The following is a 23,271-nucleotide window of genomic DNA, read 5'->3' on the forward strand; positions in this document are numbered from 1 at the left end:
ACAGCCCATCCTAAACATACTCTTCAAACTCATTAACAATATATCTAGCTGATTTCTAGCAGGTGATAACACATAAACAGGTGGACATTTACAAACAAGATATATATTAATTTTATTATACCTATATTATCTGTAACAGAAGTCAATCTGCAAAGGATAACAATTTCTCATAGGAAAGTTGAAGATGGTAATAAGGTAATAAAAGGATTTAAAATCCGGGCGCCTGGGTGGCTCAGTTGGTTAAGCATCTGCCTTCGGCTCAGGTCATGACCCCAGGGTCCTGGGATAGAGCAGAGCATCAGGCTCCCTGCTCAGCGGGGAGCCTGCTTCTCCCTCTCCCTCTGCCACATCCCCTCTTGTGCTTGTGCTCTCTTGCTCTCTCTGCAATAAATAAATAAAATCTTAAAAAAAAAGGATTTAAAATCATCATTATCACCTTCATCTGAAACTGAAACATGAGAATTTTAGGTTAAGAATAATTAAACGTTTCTCAAAGGGAGAACTGTTAAATATACAGAACCTCTCTTTCTAGAGGTCTATGAAAATAGAAAAAAATACCAATCTGTTAGAGATGATTTAATTGCAGTACTTTCTGGAAACTAGATAATGAACTCCAAAGACCCCTTTTATCCCTAGGATATTTACGTCCATTTTTTAAATAAAACTTTATATATATAAAAGTTTATATTTAGCAAGCTGATATTTCAAAAATCAACTTATGTAATATTGAACTTCTTTTGCCCTGTTCATATACAGTTCATAGTAAATTCATTACAGTAAGTCAAAATTGGAAAAATCAAAGATTCAGATTTTGCAAAACAAGAGAGATGCCTTTATTTGCTGTAAACTTAAAGTCAGCTTATTCTTCAGAGTCATATTTCTTATTAATTTTTTTTTTTTTTTTTTTTTTTACAAAAGGTAGGCTATATTTATTTAGAGTCACAAGCTGTTGACTGACTCAGTGTGACTCAAACCACAGGAAAACCATTCTACTTCACTCCATTCTGAGTCCTAGGGTGGCCCAGACTGGCAGGAGTGCTGCATGGGGCCCATTCACAGGTTTACAAATTTCTCATTGAGGGCAATCTGTGACTGCGTGAGATTGGCCAGGTAGGTCACCATCAGCAGGTCATTGATGTTGCTGTTGAGCATGGTCTCAAAGTCATCGGGAACTATCTTGGGTACTTGGTTAACCAGACTCATCAAAAAGCGGCCCACGGTATTGTCAGCTGACACCTTTCCAGACAGCACACCCTCTGCATACTGCAACACTGTGCTTAGGGGCATCCTGGATGCGAGCTGATGCCCCTCCTACTTGCTGCAAGTCGCTTGAGAGCCCAATCACCCGGTTGGGGCTAAAACAGGTCTTCATGATCAGGTCAACTCCAATGCGTTCAGTGTCATAATATGCATATTTCACCGTCAGAGGTGTGAACATCACCCCCATGGTCCTCCCAGGGACACCCATTAAAGTGCTGACATAGGCCTTGATGCTCATGCGGCCGTTCTGGAGGCTCGTGTCCACAGTGAGGTGAATGGGGTTGGGGGCTTCCCAGCTGTAGTACTCGTGGATCAGCACAGAGTGCTCTGTAATGTCATGGCCTGTAGCATACCAACCCAGGATGAGCTCATTTGGAGAGACTTTCTTGTGTAATTCATACATGTTCTTAGCAAATTCCGTATCAACAGCCACCTCATCTTCTGACTCGTTGTGCGGCACTGAAAAGCAGTTAGTAACCTCCACTGAATGCTTGTCAACGGTTCCCAGCGGAGTCCCGATCACTCGAGCAGCGCCCTCGTTGCGTCGCTCGTAGCTGTCCACGATGGAGGCCAAAATGACCGGGTGCAGCCGGACCACACGGCCGCCGGGGAAGGGGCCTGGGAGAGCAGGACCCGGTAGCGACTGCGCCGGAGTCTGCGCCGGGCGCCGAGTCTGAGGATGAGGCTGGAGCCGGCGTCGGAGCTGGGACCGCCGCTGGAGCCGGAGCCGGCGCTGGCGCTGAGGCTGGGGTTGGGGCCGGGGCTGGGACCAAGGCTGGGGCCGCGGCCGGGGCGGGGGCTGGAGCTGGAGTGGCGGCAGGAGCACTCGCCGGTGCTGCCGGTGTGGCCATCCTGTCGAGAGAGAAGGACTTTCTTATTAAATTTAAGTGAAAATAAACATGATACCCTTTGGGAAAGTACATACAATACTATTGTTTTGCCACACAAAGAAGTGTTTTATACAAAATGTTTTAGTAGTTATTCATACTAATAGGTGGTAACCATTAATCACGTAAGTTATTTCCCACAACTTTTGCAGAGGGGTCAACATATTCACAGAATATTTTAAGAATTTTCCTTTTCCATGGGCTCCTGGGTCGCTGGGTTGGTTAAGCATCCGACTCCTGGTTTTGGCTCTGGTCATGATCTCGGGGTTGTGGGATCCACTGCATTGGCAGCAGGCACTGTGCTCAGCAGGGAGTCGGCTTCCCTTCTCCCTCTGCCCCTCCCTCCACTCACGCTCTTGATCTCTCCCTCAAATAAACAAATAAACCTTTAGAAAAAAAAAGTTTGCCTTTCCCAATCAGAATTGTAGTCGTACAACCCAAATGTAAAAAACAATTTTCTTCAGATACTATTTAGCAATAAAAATGACTATTAAGATAAACTACATTTTTTATTTAGATTTCAGACGTTTTGTTTCTGTATTTGTGTGTGGCTGTTCCTATGAGTTGTCTGTTAGGAGTCGAATTAATACAAATATATCAAACAACTAAAAGTCTTAATATAATAACAATAGGAGATAGAAAAATATAATAAAAGAGAAACAAAATATTATGATACACATCCTTACTTGGTTGCTAAAATATAGACTAGGAAAGCTTTTAATGGATTCTTGGTATGTTATAGTTTTCAATAGTAATTAAAATATAATAATAAGAAAAACTAATTCAGATATTTCCATTTATAAACTCTCTCCAAGGAAAATATTCACATATTTGATAAGGCAACATTGCAGAGAAAGGCACATTCTTGGAAAGCTGACTGGAAAAAGAGAAGGAAGCTGATAACAGGGGCCAGAAAACAAAAAGCAGAATGAAGTGCCTAGCTTGGAGTCACACCAGGAAGTAATTATTAATCTGGTAGTGGATAAAATGTTATAATGTTTATACTAATTTTTGATTGCTTGAGTATCATGTGTTACATATTTTACATATTTTATAGCTGCAGGATAGAATTATTATGATTCAAAATAGTGATAATTGCAATAATGATTTCAATTGTAACAGAAAACCATTTTATGGAAACAGATTATGAAGAAAGAAAATGAGTAAATAATAAAGTTTGACATATATGCAAAAAGTTTCTGTCAAAAAATTTCCACAAAACCTATTATACAACTGTATTCTTATGCCAAGAAATACTGTGTAGCTGCTGTCACCAGATCAGAGGACATCATCAAAACATCCCGAACCTGAGGGATAAAACTATTACGAGACTGCGCATCAAGGATTGATATGGCAGCATCAGAAAATGCCAACCAGATAAGCACAATTTTCAGACCAAAATAGAAATGATCACCTTGTACAGGTATCCCTACACCTGGTAAAATGATCTATAAATATGGCAATTTCCTGGAAACATTTTATTAAAGCACAGCTAAAGTTATCTCTAATAAATGAAACTTCTGGTAAACTCATCAACCTGGGGGAACTCTGTACTGAATGTATGTTTGTGAGGATGCAGTTAAGGATGAGATTTATATAATGGGCCCCTAAAAACTGAAACTCTATATCCATTATTGATTGTCTCTGGGAGTTTTGAAAAAATAAAACTTATTTAATAAATATGAACACAGAAATAATTATATAATGAATTGTTATTTGTGATGTTTCAATAGGAAAGAAAAGAGCACTACAGAAGCCAGATGGAGGTCTTTACCACTCTGTGAGGCAAAATTGTAGATAAGTAGCAAATTCTGATAACATAGAGCTTTGATGTATTATCTATATATATATCTTGCTTTTCCTAAACTGCATTCTTTAGTGCATATTGTACTAAATATATTCAGTAACTAGTGGTTCAGTCCAAAGCCATAAAATCCTAGATTAAATGTTTTCCATTAAACATTCTGGGTTCAGTCAGTGCAGGGTTACAGGAAATTATTCAAAGTAAATCTTCAGAGAAGATTGACTCACCCTTGAAATTACTGGCAGTTCAAATAGGACAACATTTCACATAATTAAGGAAGATGATACCAAAACAACAACAACAACAAAAACAACCTATGTATCTAAAACCAATGCTTTTAAAATTATTATTATTTTTATTTTTAGGAATCTCTGTAAGTATGATCTGATCCTCAGTGAATCCCATAGTATAGAAAATTGGGACCAAGGAACACACTACGCGCCTTGGTTCACAGTATCATCAAATTCTATATGTGACAAGACCAATGATAGATGACTCCAAAGAAAATGCAGAAGCTCCATAACTCATACAATTTAATAATGCTAAACCACAGGGAAATTCCTTTTCAACTAAAGTTTATGCAGCCATCCCTGGAAGCACAATTCTTCTCTATCCTAACTATAGATACAATTTTACTTTATATAAACCTTTCATCTCTTAAAATATTTTGTCTTAATATTAGAGTTCTCTAAATGGCTCAAAGGGTTGCTTTAATCTTTCTAAGCAACATTTTATTCCCAAATGCTGAATTTAACTCAGATCTACAGAAAATTCTACCCCAGCATCAACAACAACAAAAATTACAAAGAAAGGTCAGAAGTACTTTAAAAGCAAATACAATTATAAACAAAGTATCAACTGTGAAATATAATATATACACTACATTAAGTTACATTTTTAATCCTATAACCACTCCATGAATTTACTACATTTCATGATAGATTGTATTGTTAACTTCTAGGTATACCCTAATACTGAAAATATGTAAAATTTTCATCACCATCATCAAAATAAGTTCTAAGTACTTTAAAGTACATAAAAGAAATAAGTGGACGTTATTTTGTATGTAGTATTTTTAATTTTTTAAACCTTGGTATGTTCTGAACATCAGTTAATTTATAATAATTAATTCCCATTAACAAGATTGATATTCACATTTGTCCTACCATGCTTATCCTAAGATTTTCACACTAGTAAATGAGTGTCTTATATTTATACCCTTAGGCATAACCTTTCCGGCCATTAGCCCTAAAGAACGATTGAGTCAAATGTTTACTATATAGCATTAAATACAATGTAATCCTCAATTGAATAGACCTACTCTACTATGAATGTTAATATCTGCCATAATCATGAAAGTAACTTACACATTTCACAATAAAAGTTATATAATTTTTTAAATCAAGATACCTGCATGATTACCACTATCGACTAAACTTCTATTTTAATATAAACAATTTAATTATATTTGACATTTATAGGAGTTGCCCTTTGAAAAGTTGCTGAAAAAGAACATATCTCAAAATTCTGTCAGCCCTACAGGGACCACTGCCACCGCACTAATAACCCAGTCTTTCTTGGCATCGAACCTAGACATGGAAGTTTCTTAGACTGCATGATGCGATGTTCTTTCTGTATTTAAGAGTAATATCACAGGCAGGTATCTATTGGTCCTATGAACAGAGGTTTCCTATTTTGTTGACTCAGTCTTTCAGTTCAGTTCCAAATGTCTGCCTTTTTTTTCAGTTGTAAAAGTAGTCCTCATACTTTCAAACTGTTAACATAAACATTTAAATTCACAAACACAAATTTTCCACAAGGCCTTTTATTCTTATATTAAACTACATCCAGAAACTACAAATGTCAAAATTATTTCACTCTGCTGAATCAGCCCAAGAATAAAATTGCATTTTGGAGACAGAAAATTAAAATGATTTTTTTTCTCTTAATACATCTGAAGTATCTTAAAAATATGTTGAATATATATATGTATATGTGTATACATATATATATAAACACATAGTGCATATACACATATATGTAGTGCCTTCAATATGTTCTGTAAAATCTAATTCAGTCTTCAAATCTTCCTAGCATAATGAACTGACAAGTCATGTAATTTTCGCTTTTTGTAATGTAACACTCTTGAAATATACACATATCAATACTTTCAGAAAGCTAACTTTTCAAACAATGATCTTGGCAAAATATAATCAAACTGCTTACTTTCCGACATAAATATGAAGTTTGTATGAACATTCGAAGACCAAGTGAAACGTCTCAACTATTCTGACCAGAAATCACAAACTATAATTAGCTCAGATCCCATGATAATGTCTCTTTGTGAATCAGAATTACATATTGTAACCAGAACCCTAATACAGACAAACTACATTATACAAGGTATGCTTTCTCCTTAGTTTTTGTTAAAGTCCATCACTAATTAATCTTGTATGGTGACAGATGGATACTAGACTTATCAATGGGGATCAGTTTGCAATGTATAAAAATACCAAATTGTGATGATGTACATCTGGAACTAATAGGATATTGTACGTCAATTATACTTCAATAAAAAATATTAAAAATATGTACGATGCTATTTATTGGCTAATCTGATCAATGTTGGTTCTTTCTTCAGATCGATGCTCCATTCCCAGGGTCCTTGTTTCTCTATCCCACTTACAGATTAGTAAGTGGCTACAGAAAGAGGACCTGAAAGGTATTTTAAAGAACACTGTGGCATCTAAAAAAGGGTGAAAACATTTAGAAGTAAATAAAATAGACACAGGGGCGCCTGGGTGGCTCAGTCGTTAAGCGTCTGCCTTCGGCTCAGGTCATGGTCCCAGGGTCCTGGGATGGAGCCCCACGTCGGCGGGGAGTCTGCTTCTCCCTCTGCCTGCCTCTGTCTCTCTCTCTCTCTGATAAATAAATAAAATCTTTAAAAAAAATAAATTTAAAAAATAATAAAATAAAATAAAATAGACACAGTGTTTCCTTAAAATTTTTTTATCCTGTGATCCTCTCTGAATTGTGGCCTCTTAATTTCCTTCCCTTATTCTGGTTTCTCATTAGAAAAATTCTACTAAATACTCTACCCAAATCCACCATACTTAAGGTGTTGCCCATTGTATTTGTTAACTATAGTTGTATAATAAATTCCCCAAAACTTCATTGTTTAAAACAAAGCTTATTTATTATTTCACCGTTCTTTGGGGTCAGAAAAGCACACTACTTAGCTCAGTGGTTCTGCATCAGCATCTCTCAAGAAATTGCACTCCACAGCTACAGTCATCTCAAAGCTCAACTGGGGCAATATACCTTCCAAACTCATTCATATGGCTGTTGTCGGGCCTCAGATCCTAAGTGTCTCTGGGCTGAAAGTATCAGTTCTAGACCATATTGGCTTCTCACACATAGCAGCTGGATTCCCTCAGAGCAAGTGAGTGAATTTGCAATAGAGGACATGCAAAACAGAAGTCCATAATCTGTTTGTAACCTAATCTCAGACGTGACAACGCTTCACTTTTACCTTATGCTATTCATTAGAAGCAAGTCAATAAATCAGCCACACTGAAGCAAAAGGAACTACACAGAGCACAGATACCAGGAGGTGGGGATCACTGGGGGTCACCTTGGAGGTTGCCAATCAAACCCATGTTCCAAAAAGTGAGTTCTTATTCCACTCCTCAATTAAATATTATCTTAGAGTTAAAGTAGAAAATTTACCTAATTTACTGAGTATCTACTATGTGCCACATTTAGGCTCTAGTAAAGTGGTAGAGACAGGGGCTCTTGGGTGGCTCAGTCATTAAGCATCCGCCTTCGGCTCAGGTCATGATCCCAGGGTCCTGGGATTGAGCCCCACATGGGTCTCCCTGCTCGGCGGGAAGCCTGCTTCTCCCTCTTCCACTCCCCCTGCTTGTGCTCCTGCTCTCGTTATCTCTCTCTCTGTCAAATAAATAAATAAAATCTTAAAAAAATAAAGGTACAGATAAGTATAGCTTTCATTCTAGAGAGGCGAGAACAACAACAACAAAAAATCAGAAGCCAATAATGTAAGTACCATCAGAAAAAAAAATAAAATAGAGTAATAGGGAAAAAAAACTGGCTAATAGAATGAGAGACTAATATTTTAATTAGTCAGGAAAATTTATCTGAAGAAGTACTTTTGAGATGGGAACTGAATGGTAAGAAGGGACTCTTTAGAGGTGAAGATCAGGCATGTGAAGTAGGTTTTGCAAATTAGGCATACAAAGAACAGACTGGTACAGAAGAGCAAAATCTGAGATAAAAAGTACAAATATGTCATCCAAAAAATCCAGAGAAGAGTGTGTATCCAGATGTAGGGGCCATTCAGCTATACTGAATGCTGCTAGGAGTTTTGAATACAAAGAGAACAAAGATGTGAATGTTCTTTTGTTAACAAAAAAGTCATCAGAAGCAAGGGGACAGGTGTAACTGGAAGACTTATTTGAGCAAGATATGGCATAGATGAGATGTTAGGAAGAGAAAACAGTAACTATAAAGAGATTTTTTATAATAAGTTTTGCTATTAAAGGACCAGAGAAAGTGGGTAGTAACTAGGGGAAGTTAGAGATTTAAAGTGAGAGATACTCTTTGAGATGAGAATATTAAAATCATGTTTATATGCTGGATAGGAATGATCTAGAAAAGAGGGAGATGCTGATAATGCAAAAGACGTTAAGTTCATTATTCATTTTTCTGCAACTATTTAAAAAATATATTTATTTATTTTAGGGGGAGAGAGAGAGAGCACAAGGGTGGGGGGGAAGGGCAGAGGGAGAGGGAAAGAGAGAGAGAGAATCTCCAGCAGGCTCCCCACTGAGCGCAGAGTCCAACACAGGGCTCCATCTCACTACCCTGAGATAATGACCTGAGCCAAAAATCAAGAGTTGGATGCTCAACCAACTGACCCACCCAAGCACCCCTTTCAGCAACTATTTATTGACTATACACATCATGTACTGTTCCAGTTCCAGCAGATATGAAACTTATGTTCTAGTTTGGATAAAAAAGTAATAAACAAGGAGTATTAAGTAAAGCACATGATATATCAGTTTCCTAAAGAGAAAAATAATGCAGGCAATTTTAGATAGGGTGGCCAGGTAGGGTCTCACTAAGAAAATATTTGAGTAAAGGTCTGAAAGAAGGAAACACATCATGTAGATATCTGAAGGAAGAAATTTCTAGAGCAGCAAGTGCAAAGATCCTAATTCGAGAGCATGCTTTATATATTTATTTGATGAAGAGCAAGAAGGTGAATGGAGGTGGTTGAGTAAATGAGAGCAAGGAGAAAACATCAGAGAGATAGTAGGAAGCCAGATTTTATAGGTTTATGTAAGATCATTTAAAGATTTTAGTTTCTATTCAGAATGGAAGGGAAACCATTAAAGGATGTTAAACAGAAGAACAGCCTAATTTTAAGATATTTTGAGAGTTGCTAATGTATCAGTTATAGGCTGTGACAGAAAAAGGAGTCCAGTATGATGTATGGGTTTTTGATTGAGTACCAGAATGGACCTGTCACATACTGAGATATGGAAGATTGAGGAAGGATCCACTTGGGACAAAAGTCATGAGATTAGGTAGTTCTGTAAAGAATTCTATAGTCCAAAGAAAATGTCCATCCTGAACATTTTCAAGCTATTAGTGGAGAGATCTGTGAAACTGGATCTATAAGGGAGTGAGTACAGGTATTAAAATGGATTCCATAGCCTAAGTTCTGTGTAATATAACATATATATCAAGAAAATGGAAAGGAACCAGCAACTAAGACTGAAAAGGAGTTATCAGAGAAGCGGTAGAGAGTGATGTTCTAGAAATCAAGTAAAGGTTTGGTCAGTTGTGCAGGATGAGTGGACAGGCGGCCAAGGAAAGCCAACACTTCAAAAAAAAAAAAAAAAACCATGTAATTGTGTCAAATGCTGCTGATGTGCTAAGTTAAATGAGAACTGAAAACTGACCATTGCTTTTAGCAATGAAGGATGCCACTGGTGATCTTGAAGAGAACATTTGTGCTGGTTTGTTGGAACAAAAGCCTGACTGGAGTGAGTTCAACAGAGAACTGGAAGAGAAAAACTGGAAACATTGAGAGAAAATTACTCTTTCAAAGTATGGCTTGAGGGGATGGGAAAATATTGTGAGAGCTGGAGGAAAATGAGGAATGAGTGTAGGTTTTTTGATGGAAAAAATACCAAACATTTGTATGCTAATAGAAATGGCCCAGTAGATCAAGGTCTTCTTCCTACATCTCCACCCGTGTCTTTCCAGTCTCCTTTTCTGTTTCCTGTTTCAACACTATGACTTCTAAATATTGGAGTGGCCCAAGGCTCTTTTCTTTCCCTCTTTCACTTTTTAGGTGATTTGCTCCAGACTCACATTATCTAAATAATGGCGGCTCCCAAACTGGTATCTCCAGCTCAATCTCCTCCCTGAACCCTAGACTCATATACACAATTTTGTTTTCAACACTACTACTCAGATGTATAAACAAACACCTCAAACATAGCGTGTTTTACTGAGCACCTGATGTACCCCCATCCTGGATAACTGCTGAGGGAAGCTGCACCTTCCATTCTTCTTCCCCATTATTTAAGTAAATAATCATTCAATCCTCTCAGTTGTTTAGGCCTACATGCTTGGAATTATTCTTGAAGATTTTCTTTCATAACCTTTATTCAATTCACCAGTGAATGCATTCAGTGCTATATCCAGTATATAAAACAATACTAATCACTTCTTGCTACTTCTGCTACCCTGGGCCCAACCACCATCTCTAAATTGAATTATTAAGGTAACTTCCAGCTGGGCTCCTTTCATTCACTCTTACTGAGTTACAGTCTTTTCTCAACCAATAGCTAGAGTAATCCCACTAAGACAAAAGTCATATAATTTTATTCCTATTTTCAAAACTCCCCAGTGGCAACCTATCTCATTCAGAATAAAAGTTAAACAACTTGCAAAGTCCTGCAAGACCTGCAACTCTATCCGTTCCTCCTACTGCTGTCCTTCTCTCCCATACTGGTCCCCTTGCTGAGGCTGAAACATTCTACACATGCACACAACATAGGGCCTTTGCTGTTTCTTTTTCCCGTAACATTCTTTATCCAGATATCTGTATGACTTGTTTTTATACTTCCTTTGCCTCATTGCTCAAACGCCACCTTACTAGAGATGTTCCCCTAACTACCCTACATAAAATAGTACCCCTCCTTTTCTTGGCATTGTATTTTTGCCTGCTTTATTATTTTCTATAACATTTCTCACCATCTAGGCTAATACATATTTATTGATCTTTTTAAATCTCCCACATTAGGATGTAGATTCTTTCCTGTCCTGTTCTCTGTTACAATTCCAGGACTTAGAATAGAGCCCCACTCAGAGTAGGAATTCAATAAATAATTGTTGAATGAATGAATAAATTGCCCTCTTCAAATACTATCTCCATTACTTCGCCTTAATTGAAAATTGGATTTCTGAGGGACTTGTTGGTAAATCAAATGACACTTGATAGGTGAATATTCTTGACTGTTCTGCCTCATTTGGCACTGGTTTTGATTTTTTCATTCTTTGAAGTCTCTCCTTCCCATGCTCCTGATGTTCCTCACAACTTTCTCTTACCCACCATTCTCAGTTGCCATTGAGGGATCAACTTTTGGCCAGTCTGTTCGATCCTCTTCTTCAGGGTTCTAGTCTTAATTCATCAGTTCCTACTCGCTCTCACTGAATTCATCTAATTCCCATGGTTTTGACAATGTTATATTTCTATATGTTGATATTGTCTGTAAAATTTGCATAAGCATGACTCAAGCTGGTCCAGGAACTGCTTTTCAATTCTTGGACATGGATCTCTAGATTCAATGATTCAGGGAATATGGCTCTGAAAGCTGCATTTTAACAAGATCTAGTGCTTTTATGCACACTAGCATTTAAGAACTACTGACCTATGTCTTCATATCTGACCTCCTTTTTGAGATTCACACGCAAATATTCAACTGACTATTCCTGGCATCTGGATATATCTAAAGCAGCTCAAATTCTACATGTCCAATGCTAAACTCATCATCTCACCTAAATTTCCCCCCACCCCTCAATTTTCCTCCTGATATACCCTTATCTTGATGAGTGGTACAGTTATCTACCTACTGAACTTAGCCAGAGATCAGGATATAATTATCATCTTCTTTCTTTCTTTCACCCCCACATACAATCACTCACAGATCCTTTTGTGTTCTATATTCTTATAGTGTTTAAACTCTCACATCATTTTTTCAAAAGATTTTTATTTACTTATTTGACAGAGAGAGACACAGCGAGAGAGGGAACACAAGCAGGGGGAGTGAGAGAGGGAGAAGCAGGCTTCCTGCTGAGCAGGGAGCCCGATGTGGGGCTAGATCCCAGGACCCTGGGATCATGACCTGAGCCGAAGACAGACGCTTAATGACTGAGCCACCCAGGTGCCCCAATTCCCACATCATTTTAAACTGAAAATATTATAATAACTTCCATGGCCTCATTCATTTCCACATTTATTTTCTTTTCTCCAAGGTGCTGCTAATTTGATTATGTCAAATATGTTTCTATAATCATTTATAAAGAAAATATCTGTTCCATAGAGGATATAATCTATAATGAGCATTGTGATAGATAATTCAAGTGCATTATACCAGTTAACAACCCAGAATGCTTTGCATAACTTTCGAATAATACCCACGGGTCTTACTGCAGTATATGTTGTTCTATATAATATGACTTCAGCTGTTTCTTACTGACTCCCTCATCTCTTCCCATCTCACATGTCACAATTAAAATGAGTTGAATTACTTTTTGCTCTCTGAATGAGAGATGCTCTGTGGATCTTTGTATAAGCAGCTTCCTCTCTCTGCACCACCTTTCCAACCTCTCCTAGGTAGCTCCTAATCAGGACAGACCCCTCTTTTCCTGATGTCCATGGTCTGTGTTCAAAGACCACATGCAATACTTTAATATTATCATCTATCTCCCTATCTTACTCCGAACTAGGAAATAAATGAGTGGTATAATGGCTTTTTTGATATGTCAACTTGGCAAGGCTACAGTCCCTAGTGATTCAATTAAACACTAATCTAGGTGTTGCTATGGAGTGATTCTTAATCACTTGAATTTAAATAAGGGAGGTTATCCTGGATAAACTAGGTGAGCTTGGCTGAATCAGTTGGAAGGCCTTTAAAGTAGGTCTGAGGTTTCCTTGAAAGAGAAGAAATTCCCCTATGGCCGAAAGCTTCAACCTATGCCCATGGAGTTTAATTGTACTTGTGATCCTTCCTACTGGTCCTGCTTCTCTGGTTGAACCCTAACTGATAAACATAGGTACTACCTTTTTTTGTTATGCATGCCATGTGCAAAATCCAGTGCCTGACAAATCATATGCACTCGGTACACTTTTAAATGAGTAAAAATGAAAAAAAAAATCAATTTTGGAACAGTCAAGACTTCTATCACAACTTGACCACTGAGAAACTTTGGAGAAAATCATACAGGTCACTATCACTGCAAACACACACACACACGCACACACACACACACACACACACACACAGTCTCTAACTTCAAGGGGATCATAAAATTGCTTGAAATATATTTAACTGTCTCTTAAGTGCTCCCTCTCCAATTCCGCTCCGTGAAGATTTGCTTCATTTTTGTTATGTTCCTCAACAGTCTGTGACCCTTATTTTAAACAGATAATTTAGCCTTCTGTTTCATAAAGAAAATGGAGGACTCTAGGTATAAAATCCTTCACTTAAAAAGACCTACTTTTATACTCAACTGCACTTCTTTGCCCCATGTTTCAAAGAAAGTACATTTTTCTCTTTCAATCCAAGCCTAAATCCCAAACCTTGTCTTACATTATCTATACTTTCACCTTCTATATAATTTTGCTTCCTTAACTATACCATTTCATGTTCTGTTTTTTTTTTCCTGATAATCTGTTTTTCTACTAAAATTTGAATAACTGGCTCTTTTTACTTGTCCATCCTTTACATTACTTCACTGAAGTCTCTTACTGAGTCAAAAACAATGTCCTAACATGACGGACTTTCTTTTAAAAAGTACATAATTAGCAAGAGAAAACTCATTTCAACAAACATTGCACACCATGTTCATTGCAACATTATCACACTAGCCAAGAGGTGGAAGCAAATAAATATTTACCAATGAATTAATGGATAAAGAGGATATGATATATACATACAATAGAATATTATTTAGCCTTATAAAGGAGGAAAATTCTGTCATATGTTAAAACATGGATGAAATTTAAGGACATTATGCTCAGTGAAATAAGCCAGTCATAAAAAAACAAATACTGCAGGATTCTACATACATGAGGTATCTAAAATAGTCAGACTCTTAGACACAGAAAGTAGAATTAAAGTTGCCAGGGCCAGAGGGGAGGTGGAAAGAAGAAGTTGTACCATGAGTAGAGAGCTTCAGTTCTGCAAGATGAAAAAGTTCTAGAGATCTGTTGCATAAAAATGTGCATATAGTTAATATCATACACTTAAAAATGGTTAAGATGAGACATTTTGTAATGTGTTTTTTTACCACAATAAAACAAACAAAAAATAACAAAACTAAAGAAACTAATTCCTGTACTGTTTACTAACAGAATATCTGACCCAACTCAAAACTGAAAAAAAGATGCATTTATAGAAACGTATTAGTATATGATTGCAGGTATATAAATAGAAAGCTTTTAGTGTAAGAACACATGAACCATTAGTGCCAATTTCCTTTTGCTTCGTATCTTTCTTAGAAGTGATAAACCACCTTTATCACCTACTACAAATCTTACTCAAAAATAATACCATAGATACTTAGAGGTTGAGATCTACCTCATTTAAAAGCCAGGGTGATCCACACTTTATCAGTTGTCCCAAGTATCCTAATTTCCCATGTTATACCACTTCTTGAATTCCCCTATTTGTATCTGTTTTTTGTCAGTCAACTTCTTGGAGCGTTCCTCAAAATATCACTCCATCTCCATACTCAAATCATGTTTCTCAGTTTTGGAACAAATGATTTAATTAAGGCAACATAGCAATCAAAAGTGAGGGTGGTGGGAGCAAATTCAGAAAGTGATGGCGATTTACCCATTGCTCAAGGACATACAGCCCCCTTCAATATCAGGCAAAGGTATTAACCAAAATTAGGTTCAGATAATTAATTACTATTTGAAGCCTAAGTGTATGTCCCTACACAAAAGGACCAGAAGAACAAAGTATTTGAAAAAATTTCAATTTTCAATAGCCCATGAACAATAAAGATGTCTGCAAATTGTGATACTAGTTCTTTTCCCTTCTAGTTCTGTAGTTTGTATGCACACAATTAAATATGTACTTATTCAGAAGATTTAGGTGTAAGGTAAGTCAACATGTCTCTGGAAGGAAAGTGTTTGTATTTTTTAAAAGTCTAAAATTGCTTTGCTTCTTTACAGTCTAGAACTTTTATGATCACTTTATCAAATAATCACTAGAGGAAAATTTTCATCCATTTTTATTTTTGCCTTTGTCCTTCTTACTTAGGTACATCATCTGCGGATAACTGCAGTGGTTTAACCTTTTGGCAATACCAGTATTGCTACAAGCTTCTCTCCCTGATATTTTGGATTTCTCTGGGTATGACTGACAACCCTAAAGACTCTAGAAAACTGTTAGAATTCCTTGAAAAATATTCTTTATATGTGGCTTCGAGAAGGTCTTTTTAGCATTTATTAAATTCTTGAATACTTAATTATACACCAAAACATTTGGAATCCTGGCCTGAAATTTTATGTCTTCGTTATTTCATTTTCCATAATTTCTGAAGTAAAATTGTATTCTAGTATATTAAATAATAAGTCATACTAGTGTTGGTTTATGTATATTTTGTGATAGAAAAAAATATCAATTCTTCCTAGAACAGGTAAAGATTTTTTTTTTTAAATTAAAAACAATTTAAAGCCCAAGTTGATTTTTACATAAGAGGCAAAGAAATAAAAATTCTAAACAGGTATTTGTTTGGTTGTTTGGTTGATTTTTACATTCTAAACGCATAGACTTTATGCTTATTTCAATTAAGAGAGTAGTGCATAGTTACCTTCATTGTAGATCTTTGTGGTGAGTTACTCAACCAGATCATTGCTCAAACCTTGGTGAAACTTCAATCAGTAGTAAAGATATAAATGGAAGGAATTGTGGAAAGTTCATGCGGTTAGACACACGCTACTAATTTAATTGGCAAGAGAACAATAAATCTACACAGGCTTCATATATCTTACTATAGCACCCAGTTCCTGATCAAAGCAACAGATTTCTATGTATACAAACAAGCATAAAACATAAACATGTAGGCTTCTCAATCCTTGTAACCAGAATATTAATTTAAAAATAGTTCTATTGCAGTTACAATCAGGATTTTAAACTGTCTGTATTACAAAGTATCACATAAAGAAAAATGCACAAGACAAACCTATAGTATAACAAATTATCAAAGGAAAACTATGTAACAATCATCCAAGAAATAGATCACAACTAGATAAGTCTATTTATGTATCTTCTCTACCCTTAGCACTTTCCTCTTTCCCAAAAGTAACCACTGCTCTGATATCTGATATTTTATTTTAAGTTTGCCAGTTTCAGATTTTTTTTTATAAATGGAATAATAAAATATATATTCTTTGGTATCTAGCTTGTCTACTTAAGGTTCATACTTTTTTTTGTAACTGTATTTTGTTCATTTTCATTGCTTGTATGAGAACAGCTATGAATATTTTCAAACATTTTTTCTGTGCATGCCTTTCTCTTACTTTATACCCAGGAGTGAAATTGTTGGTATGCAGATCTGCTGCACTAGTAGATGACAGTAAACTGTTTCCCAAAATGTTTGTTCCATCCTCCCACCAGGAGCATTTGATAGCACCTCATACTCCATATCTGTGCTAATACTTTATATTATAGTTTTATAAATTTTACCCATTCTGGTGGATTAAAATATGGTAATCTATGAAAGACTATTTAATAAATTTTTCTTTCTCCAAATAGCATGAAGATATTCTACTCTATTATACTTTCTGGCCATCCCTCTTCCATGTAATGATTTGGGGGTATGGTGATAGAAACAATAAATAAACTGTTATATATAAATATAATACTGTGATATAGGAGTCAGGTTTAATTATTTTTATCAACTTGATATTCAGTTGACTTATAAAAGAGATTGCCCTTCCTCTACTACTCTTTAGTCGTATCATAAATCGAGTGTCCATGCGTATGTAGTCTTTCTACCCTGTTTCACTGATCCTTGTCTCTAACTTTGCCTTAATACCATAATTCCTTACTGTAGTGTTATAAGGAGATTCGCTAAAAGTCCTCCAATAATGTTTTAATTCATCAAGAATGTCTTTTCTAATCTTGGCCCATGGGATTTCTCTATGAATTTTAGAATTAGCTTGTCAATTTTCACAAAAATGTCCATTTGAGTTTTCATTCAGATTGTAGTTTATCTGTATAAAAATATTTGGGGAATTTGACACCTTTACCATGTGCAATCTTCCAAACTATGAAAAGAGTATATATTCATTTATCTTTCAGTAGTACTTCAAGCTGTCTTGAGTTCCCAACTGGCATGTTAGTCAGGGTTCTCAAAATTAACTATCACATCTGGTTTTGACTAATTTACTTCCTAAGTATTTGTTATATTTTATACATTAAAAATGTTTTCTTTTAAAAGGTATTTTATTCAGCCATTTGTATTTGGCATGTAGATATACTCTTTTTTCTATTCCAATTATTTTTATTAATTGTAATTTTACTGAATCTTTAGCTAACAGGAAAGATTTCCAAATATCTATAATACCATTGTAGTCTGGCTATTCTGTATTATTCAAATAATGACTTTGCTTATTTCACCATTTTCATTTTTCTGGCTATATTTTTTCCAGGGAAATCTATTTTAGGAATGTGATTAAAAATCATAACTTTAAAATTCTTTGTTTCAAACTAAAATACCAATTTGACATGTTAAACATTGATCTATTTGCACTAGTAAAGTTTTGGTTTTAAACAAGAAAATCCCATTGTTGGAAAACTCCACAGCAGTTTTTGTGATATATAGAATGGATTACAATTTCATATATTTACAAGTTTCTAGACAAAGTGATATTTGATCTAGCATAGTTAGTAAAACCTTTATACTTACTATGTCTCAAATAGAATAATGCAAATCTTTTTTAAAATTTAATAAAAATTTAGATCTATTTAAGGTGTACAACATGATAATTTGATATGCATATACACAGAAAATGATTACTATTGCCAAGTTAATTAATATACAGACATCACACATATTACCATTTTCATGTGTGTGTGATGAAAGTCCCTGAAATCTCCTCTTTTAGCAAATTTCCAGTATCCAATACAATATTATTAACTATAATCATCATGCTGCACTTTAGGTCTCTAGACTTACTCATCTTACATTATTGCTACTTTGTACTCTTTGAGAAACAGCTCCGCATTTCCCCCATCTTCCCTCCACTGTAACCACTGCTCTACTCTCTGTTTCCACGTATTCAACTTTTTTAGCTTCACCCTAATAGTGAGATCATACAGTTTTTCTTTCATTTAGCATAATGTCCTCCAAGTTTATCAAATTGTTGCGAATGGCAGGATTTCCCTTTTAAGGCTGAATAATATTCCATTGTTGTATTTTTCTAGGTCTGTCCATTTTGTCTAAATTTTAAAGACTTATTTATTTATTTGAGAGAGAAAGAGGGGGAGAGCACATGAGTGGGGGGAGGGTCAGAGGGAGAGGCAGAGAGAGAGAGAGAATCTCAAACAGATTCCCTGCCCAGTGCAGAGTCTGTCACAGGGCTCAATCTCATGACTCATGAGATCATGACCTGAACCAAAACCAACAGTTGGATGCTTAACCGACTGAGGCACCCAGGTGCCCCCATTTCGTTTAAATTTAAAAATTTAGAGTAAAATTGTTCATGATATCCTCTTGGTATGTTAGTGTTTACAGTTTCTGATGTACATTCTTTTGAGTGCCCTCTCTCTCTCTCTCACTCTCTCTCATTTTTCCAGAAATTTGACTGTTATCTAGGAGCAATTATCTTTTCACTTGTTTTGTTTGGCATTCATTAGGTCTCTGTGGTTTGTTATATGTTGTGATCAGTTTTGGAAAATTCTTGAAAATTATGTATTTCAAATATTGCTTCTGCCTCATTTTCTCTATCCCTTTCTGGGACTCCAGTTGCATATGTATTTAATCATCTCACTTTGCCCTGCTTATCTCTTAAATACTCTTCTGTGTTTAACATATTTTGTTTCTCTTCACTTCATTCTGGAAATTTCCTTCTAACCTATTTCAAGTTCACTAATTTCCCTAGCATGTCTATTATATTATTGAACCAATCTATTAAATTTCTAACTTTAATTTTTTTTAAGTTCTGGAATATTCATTTAACTATTGAAATTTTTTTCTTGCAATCTTCTAAAAAGTTCAATCTTCTCAATTATCTCCCTGAATATAATAAAAATGGTTGTTTAAATTCAAACACAGCTAGAGGTACTAGGAAACTGGGATTACTTTAATTCAATTTCAAGTTTGAGGTGATTTCAAATTAAGCATCAATTCATGGAAGAGCTAAACTACCTGTTACTCACCCAAGTTTTCCCTCTAGCCTTGAGAGAGTTTCAACATGACTGCTTAGATTCTAAAACATTGAGCTACCTCTTTCAGAATAAGCCAGTCAGTGCTCCTCAGGAGAGAGTGGCAATAAACACCAGCCATCTTTAAATTTCCACCCTACAATTCTTGACCTTGTAACTTTTCACAGCCTTGTTAGCTCTACATGTTTTTAAGCTATTTGTTTTTAACTTCATCCAGCTTTTTAAAGTTGTCTTTAAGTGTGAAAGTAGGTTCAAATTACCTAATTTGTTATAACCAAAACTGTAAATGTGAATAATCAGTTTAAAACTCTCTAAAGAATAACATCAAGACAAAAGATCTTTATAATTCTTTATAATTTTCATCTGATACATTTCTAATATATGAAAAAAATATTTCTGCAGAGTAGAAAAAGTATGAATTAGTTTTTTGAAAAACATAATACATGAGCACAGAATCATTCATTTTTATAGAATTTTCTATTGTAATTTTATGTATCTTCCTATAATATTAATCACAGCACTTATAAAAGCATATCATTGTTATTGTCTTAGCACAGTGGATAGTACCTGAGAAGTGTTTAATGAATCTTGCAAAATTGAATGTATTTGAGAAAATTAAAAGAATTTTCATCAGATAACTCAGGGGCTACTTTAAAGTGACTGCTTTTACCCTATTTACAAAGATGCATGTAAAAATTCAACTAAATATCAATGTTAAGTTGTATCTCTTTGCTTTATTAGGTCTTGAGGCCTAAATTGTCAATGTAACAACAGCACAATAAAGAAACTTTTTTTTTTTTTTAAGTAGGTTCCATGCCCAGGGTGGAGCCCAGCATGGGGCTTGAACTCATGACCCTGAGATCAAGACCTGTGCTAAAATCAAGAGTTAGATGCTTAACTGTCACCCAGGTGCCCCTAGAAAATTTTAATGTAAATTGCATACACGAAAAATATTGTATGCAGATGTCCAAATGTATCAGTAAATATAATTTCTTTGTAATAATCTATAATAATACACACATTTAAAATATTATCTAATATTTATTAATAGTTTTCAAGTCTCTCTGTGACTACCTAATGCTCAAGTAGTCACTAAAATTCACGGACTAAAAAAGTCTGAGATTTTTCGTATTCAAATATAGGACTCATGTGATGGTATAACCTCAATCATTATCTTTTTCAAGATACCTGGTGTATCTCTGCTGTCTTTGAGTCAATAACTAGACAGGGATTATCCTTGGCAATGTCTATAGTCTTATTATGGCTCATAGAAAAATCACCTCTGGTTGGGTTCAATTCCATCTTGGTCACCAATATACTGTCTGAGTCTTTCAAGCTATGTTTATGATCTACTCAGTGGACCAGGACAGTTTTGTCCCTAGGTGATGGATTGGTAAGACGTCCATAATTGGAGAGACGATGCTCAGCCTCTTTTGCTTGTGGCTCTAGCCCTTGAAAACAAAGGTACTATTTCCTCTTTTTCTTTCAATGTCTAGGGTCTCTTTTTCCTTTTTTTTCCAATCACTCACTCCACGTTCTCTTCTATATACAGGTCCACTCTTATCTTGTCTTAGGCTGCTCTGTAAGCATATGGCTGAGTCTTTCTGTCACATACTTAAATATAAGTCTTTGTTTCTACTTATTTACAAACACATTGGGAGGGAATAAAATCTCCTTGGAAAATAATATGAAGAAGGTGAGGAAAATACACAGAAAATGCATATTATTATTTAGAGATATAATCCTGTCATGTACCTTATCATATTTATGTATCTAAAAATCAAAAAGACAAAAAAATCGCCTTTATTTTATGCCTACTCTGTTCCAGACAACATAGAAGAGGTATTCACATTTAACAAGAACCACAGTCTTTTAAGGTGAATATTTATAGATGAGGAAATAAACTTCAGAGCAATTCATTGATTTCCCAAATGTCACGTAGTAAGTAAGAAAACAGTCAGATTTCAAGCCCAGGTCCTGCTGACTTCTAAGCAAGGCCTCTTTCTTCTATTTCATACTTAATACTTCTGTAGGAAATGTAAAAATCCACGTCTTAATCTTTGCCTTTTCTCATTTTAGATGTTATATATGGCTTCCTTCTCACAGACTAAAGTAATTTTCTACAGGCCCAAATAACTGGAGATAAAAATTTTTCACAGGCAATTAATTAATCTATAAAAAAATCAATTAATGTTAGTTATTTAAATTGGGTTAAGTTAGGACCCTTTTTTCTTATCTTATTCCCTATGCTCTAGCTATAAGAAGGACAAAAATGGGTTGGTTCTCCTCCTGATCCACTGTGGCCATCGTCTCAAATGATTACCTGCACCAGCATACCCAAGTTATATAGATATTATTTAAATAGGATTGTTGGACAAGTAGAAGAGGAAGTCTTGTGTAGAGGAATGAGCTGATAAATAAGAATATCGTTCATATTTACATTTGATATGTTTGATCATTGGCCAGGCAATTTACAGAGAGCTTTACATGTATTATCTAATTAGTAATGATATGGGCCATTAAATCTTTACCTTAATTTCAAGAAATAGGTAGCATAGCGTCCTCATTTTATAAAGGATAAAACAAAATGGAGAAGGCATAAGAATAGTTTTCCTGTTGTGATAACTTCAAGTAGTTTAAAATTTTAATTTGGCTACCTTTCCAATTTTTATTGTTTGTGCTTTAGATCAGTGCTTCCAAAACCTTAGGGTACACATGAATCATCTGGGGATCTTATTAAAATGCAGGTTCTAATTATCAGGTGGGATCTGAGATTCTGTATTCAAACACGCTCTCCCAGACCATACTTTGAAAAACAAAGCTTTTTAGATTACTGATTTTTCCATCAAACTAGGTCTCATTCATAAAGGGCTGACTTTATGATAGTTGAAAATTAACTGAGTATTAATACTTAGTTTATTAAATAAATGTTGATGACCAGATATATTCTTAAATCAAAAAACTGTCTTCACAAGGACAACTGTTCAATGTAGACAGAAAAATTTAAGAAGACATACCTGCTTTTCCCCCTCTCTCAGTATGCTTTCTGTGTAAAAAAGTACACTAGTATATATACTCCATATCAGTAAAAATGGTCATTTATAAAACATTTACTGTGTGCCAAAGACCATTCTAAGAGCTTTAAGTATATTACTTTATTCAGTATTATAAGTTATCTATGAACTGCTATTATTATCCAAATTTTATACAGAGAAGAATAGAAGCATTAACAGTTTAATTGTCCAATGTTGTTAGTCTGACTAATTTCAGTGTTTTCTGATTCAATCCTTATTTTGCATTTCATGTCATTTCTCTCTGAATTTTGCCATATATCACTCTCACTGTTTATTCCTGCTCTGTACTTTGCCTCCTGATACTAAGCATAGTGATCTTTCTGAATTAGTATCCAAGCTCAGAGGTCAAGGTGAGAGTCTTATATTATAGGCTTTAACAAAGCATAGAATTCTAGTAGTATTCTACATAGTATTCTAGATAGTATTCTACAGGAGCAGAATCAAAGTCATGGTCAGGTGCTGATTATGTCATATCTAAAGTGGCAGTTAAGAATACCTTGGCAAGTTTCCAGGAAGCAAAAATAAAA

General features: G+C 35.3%; 1 protein-coding gene across 1 annotated transcript; it reads right to left on the reverse strand.

Moving 5' to 3' along the window:
- Window positions 1-888: 888 nt before the first annotated feature.
- LOC112829772 (eukaryotic translation initiation factor 3 subunit F-like) lies at window positions 889-2,123 on the reverse strand. The gene is given in 3 exon segments (XM_073897800.1): window positions 889-1,281; window positions 1,283-1,925; window positions 1,927-2,123. Coding segments are annotated over 3 exon segments (1,056 nt in total). The 5' UTR covers window positions 2,112-2,123; the 3' UTR covers window positions 889-1,053.
- Window positions 2,124-23,271: the final 21,148 nt, after the last annotated feature.

Source organism: Callorhinus ursinus, unplaced genomic scaffold (assembly GCF_003265705.2).
Source record: "Callorhinus ursinus isolate GAN/ISIS: 27379988/994484 unplaced genomic scaffold, GSC_fseal_2.0 scaffold1, whole genome shotgun sequence".
NCBI lineage: Eukaryota > Metazoa > Chordata > Mammalia > Carnivora > Otariidae > Callorhinus > Callorhinus ursinus.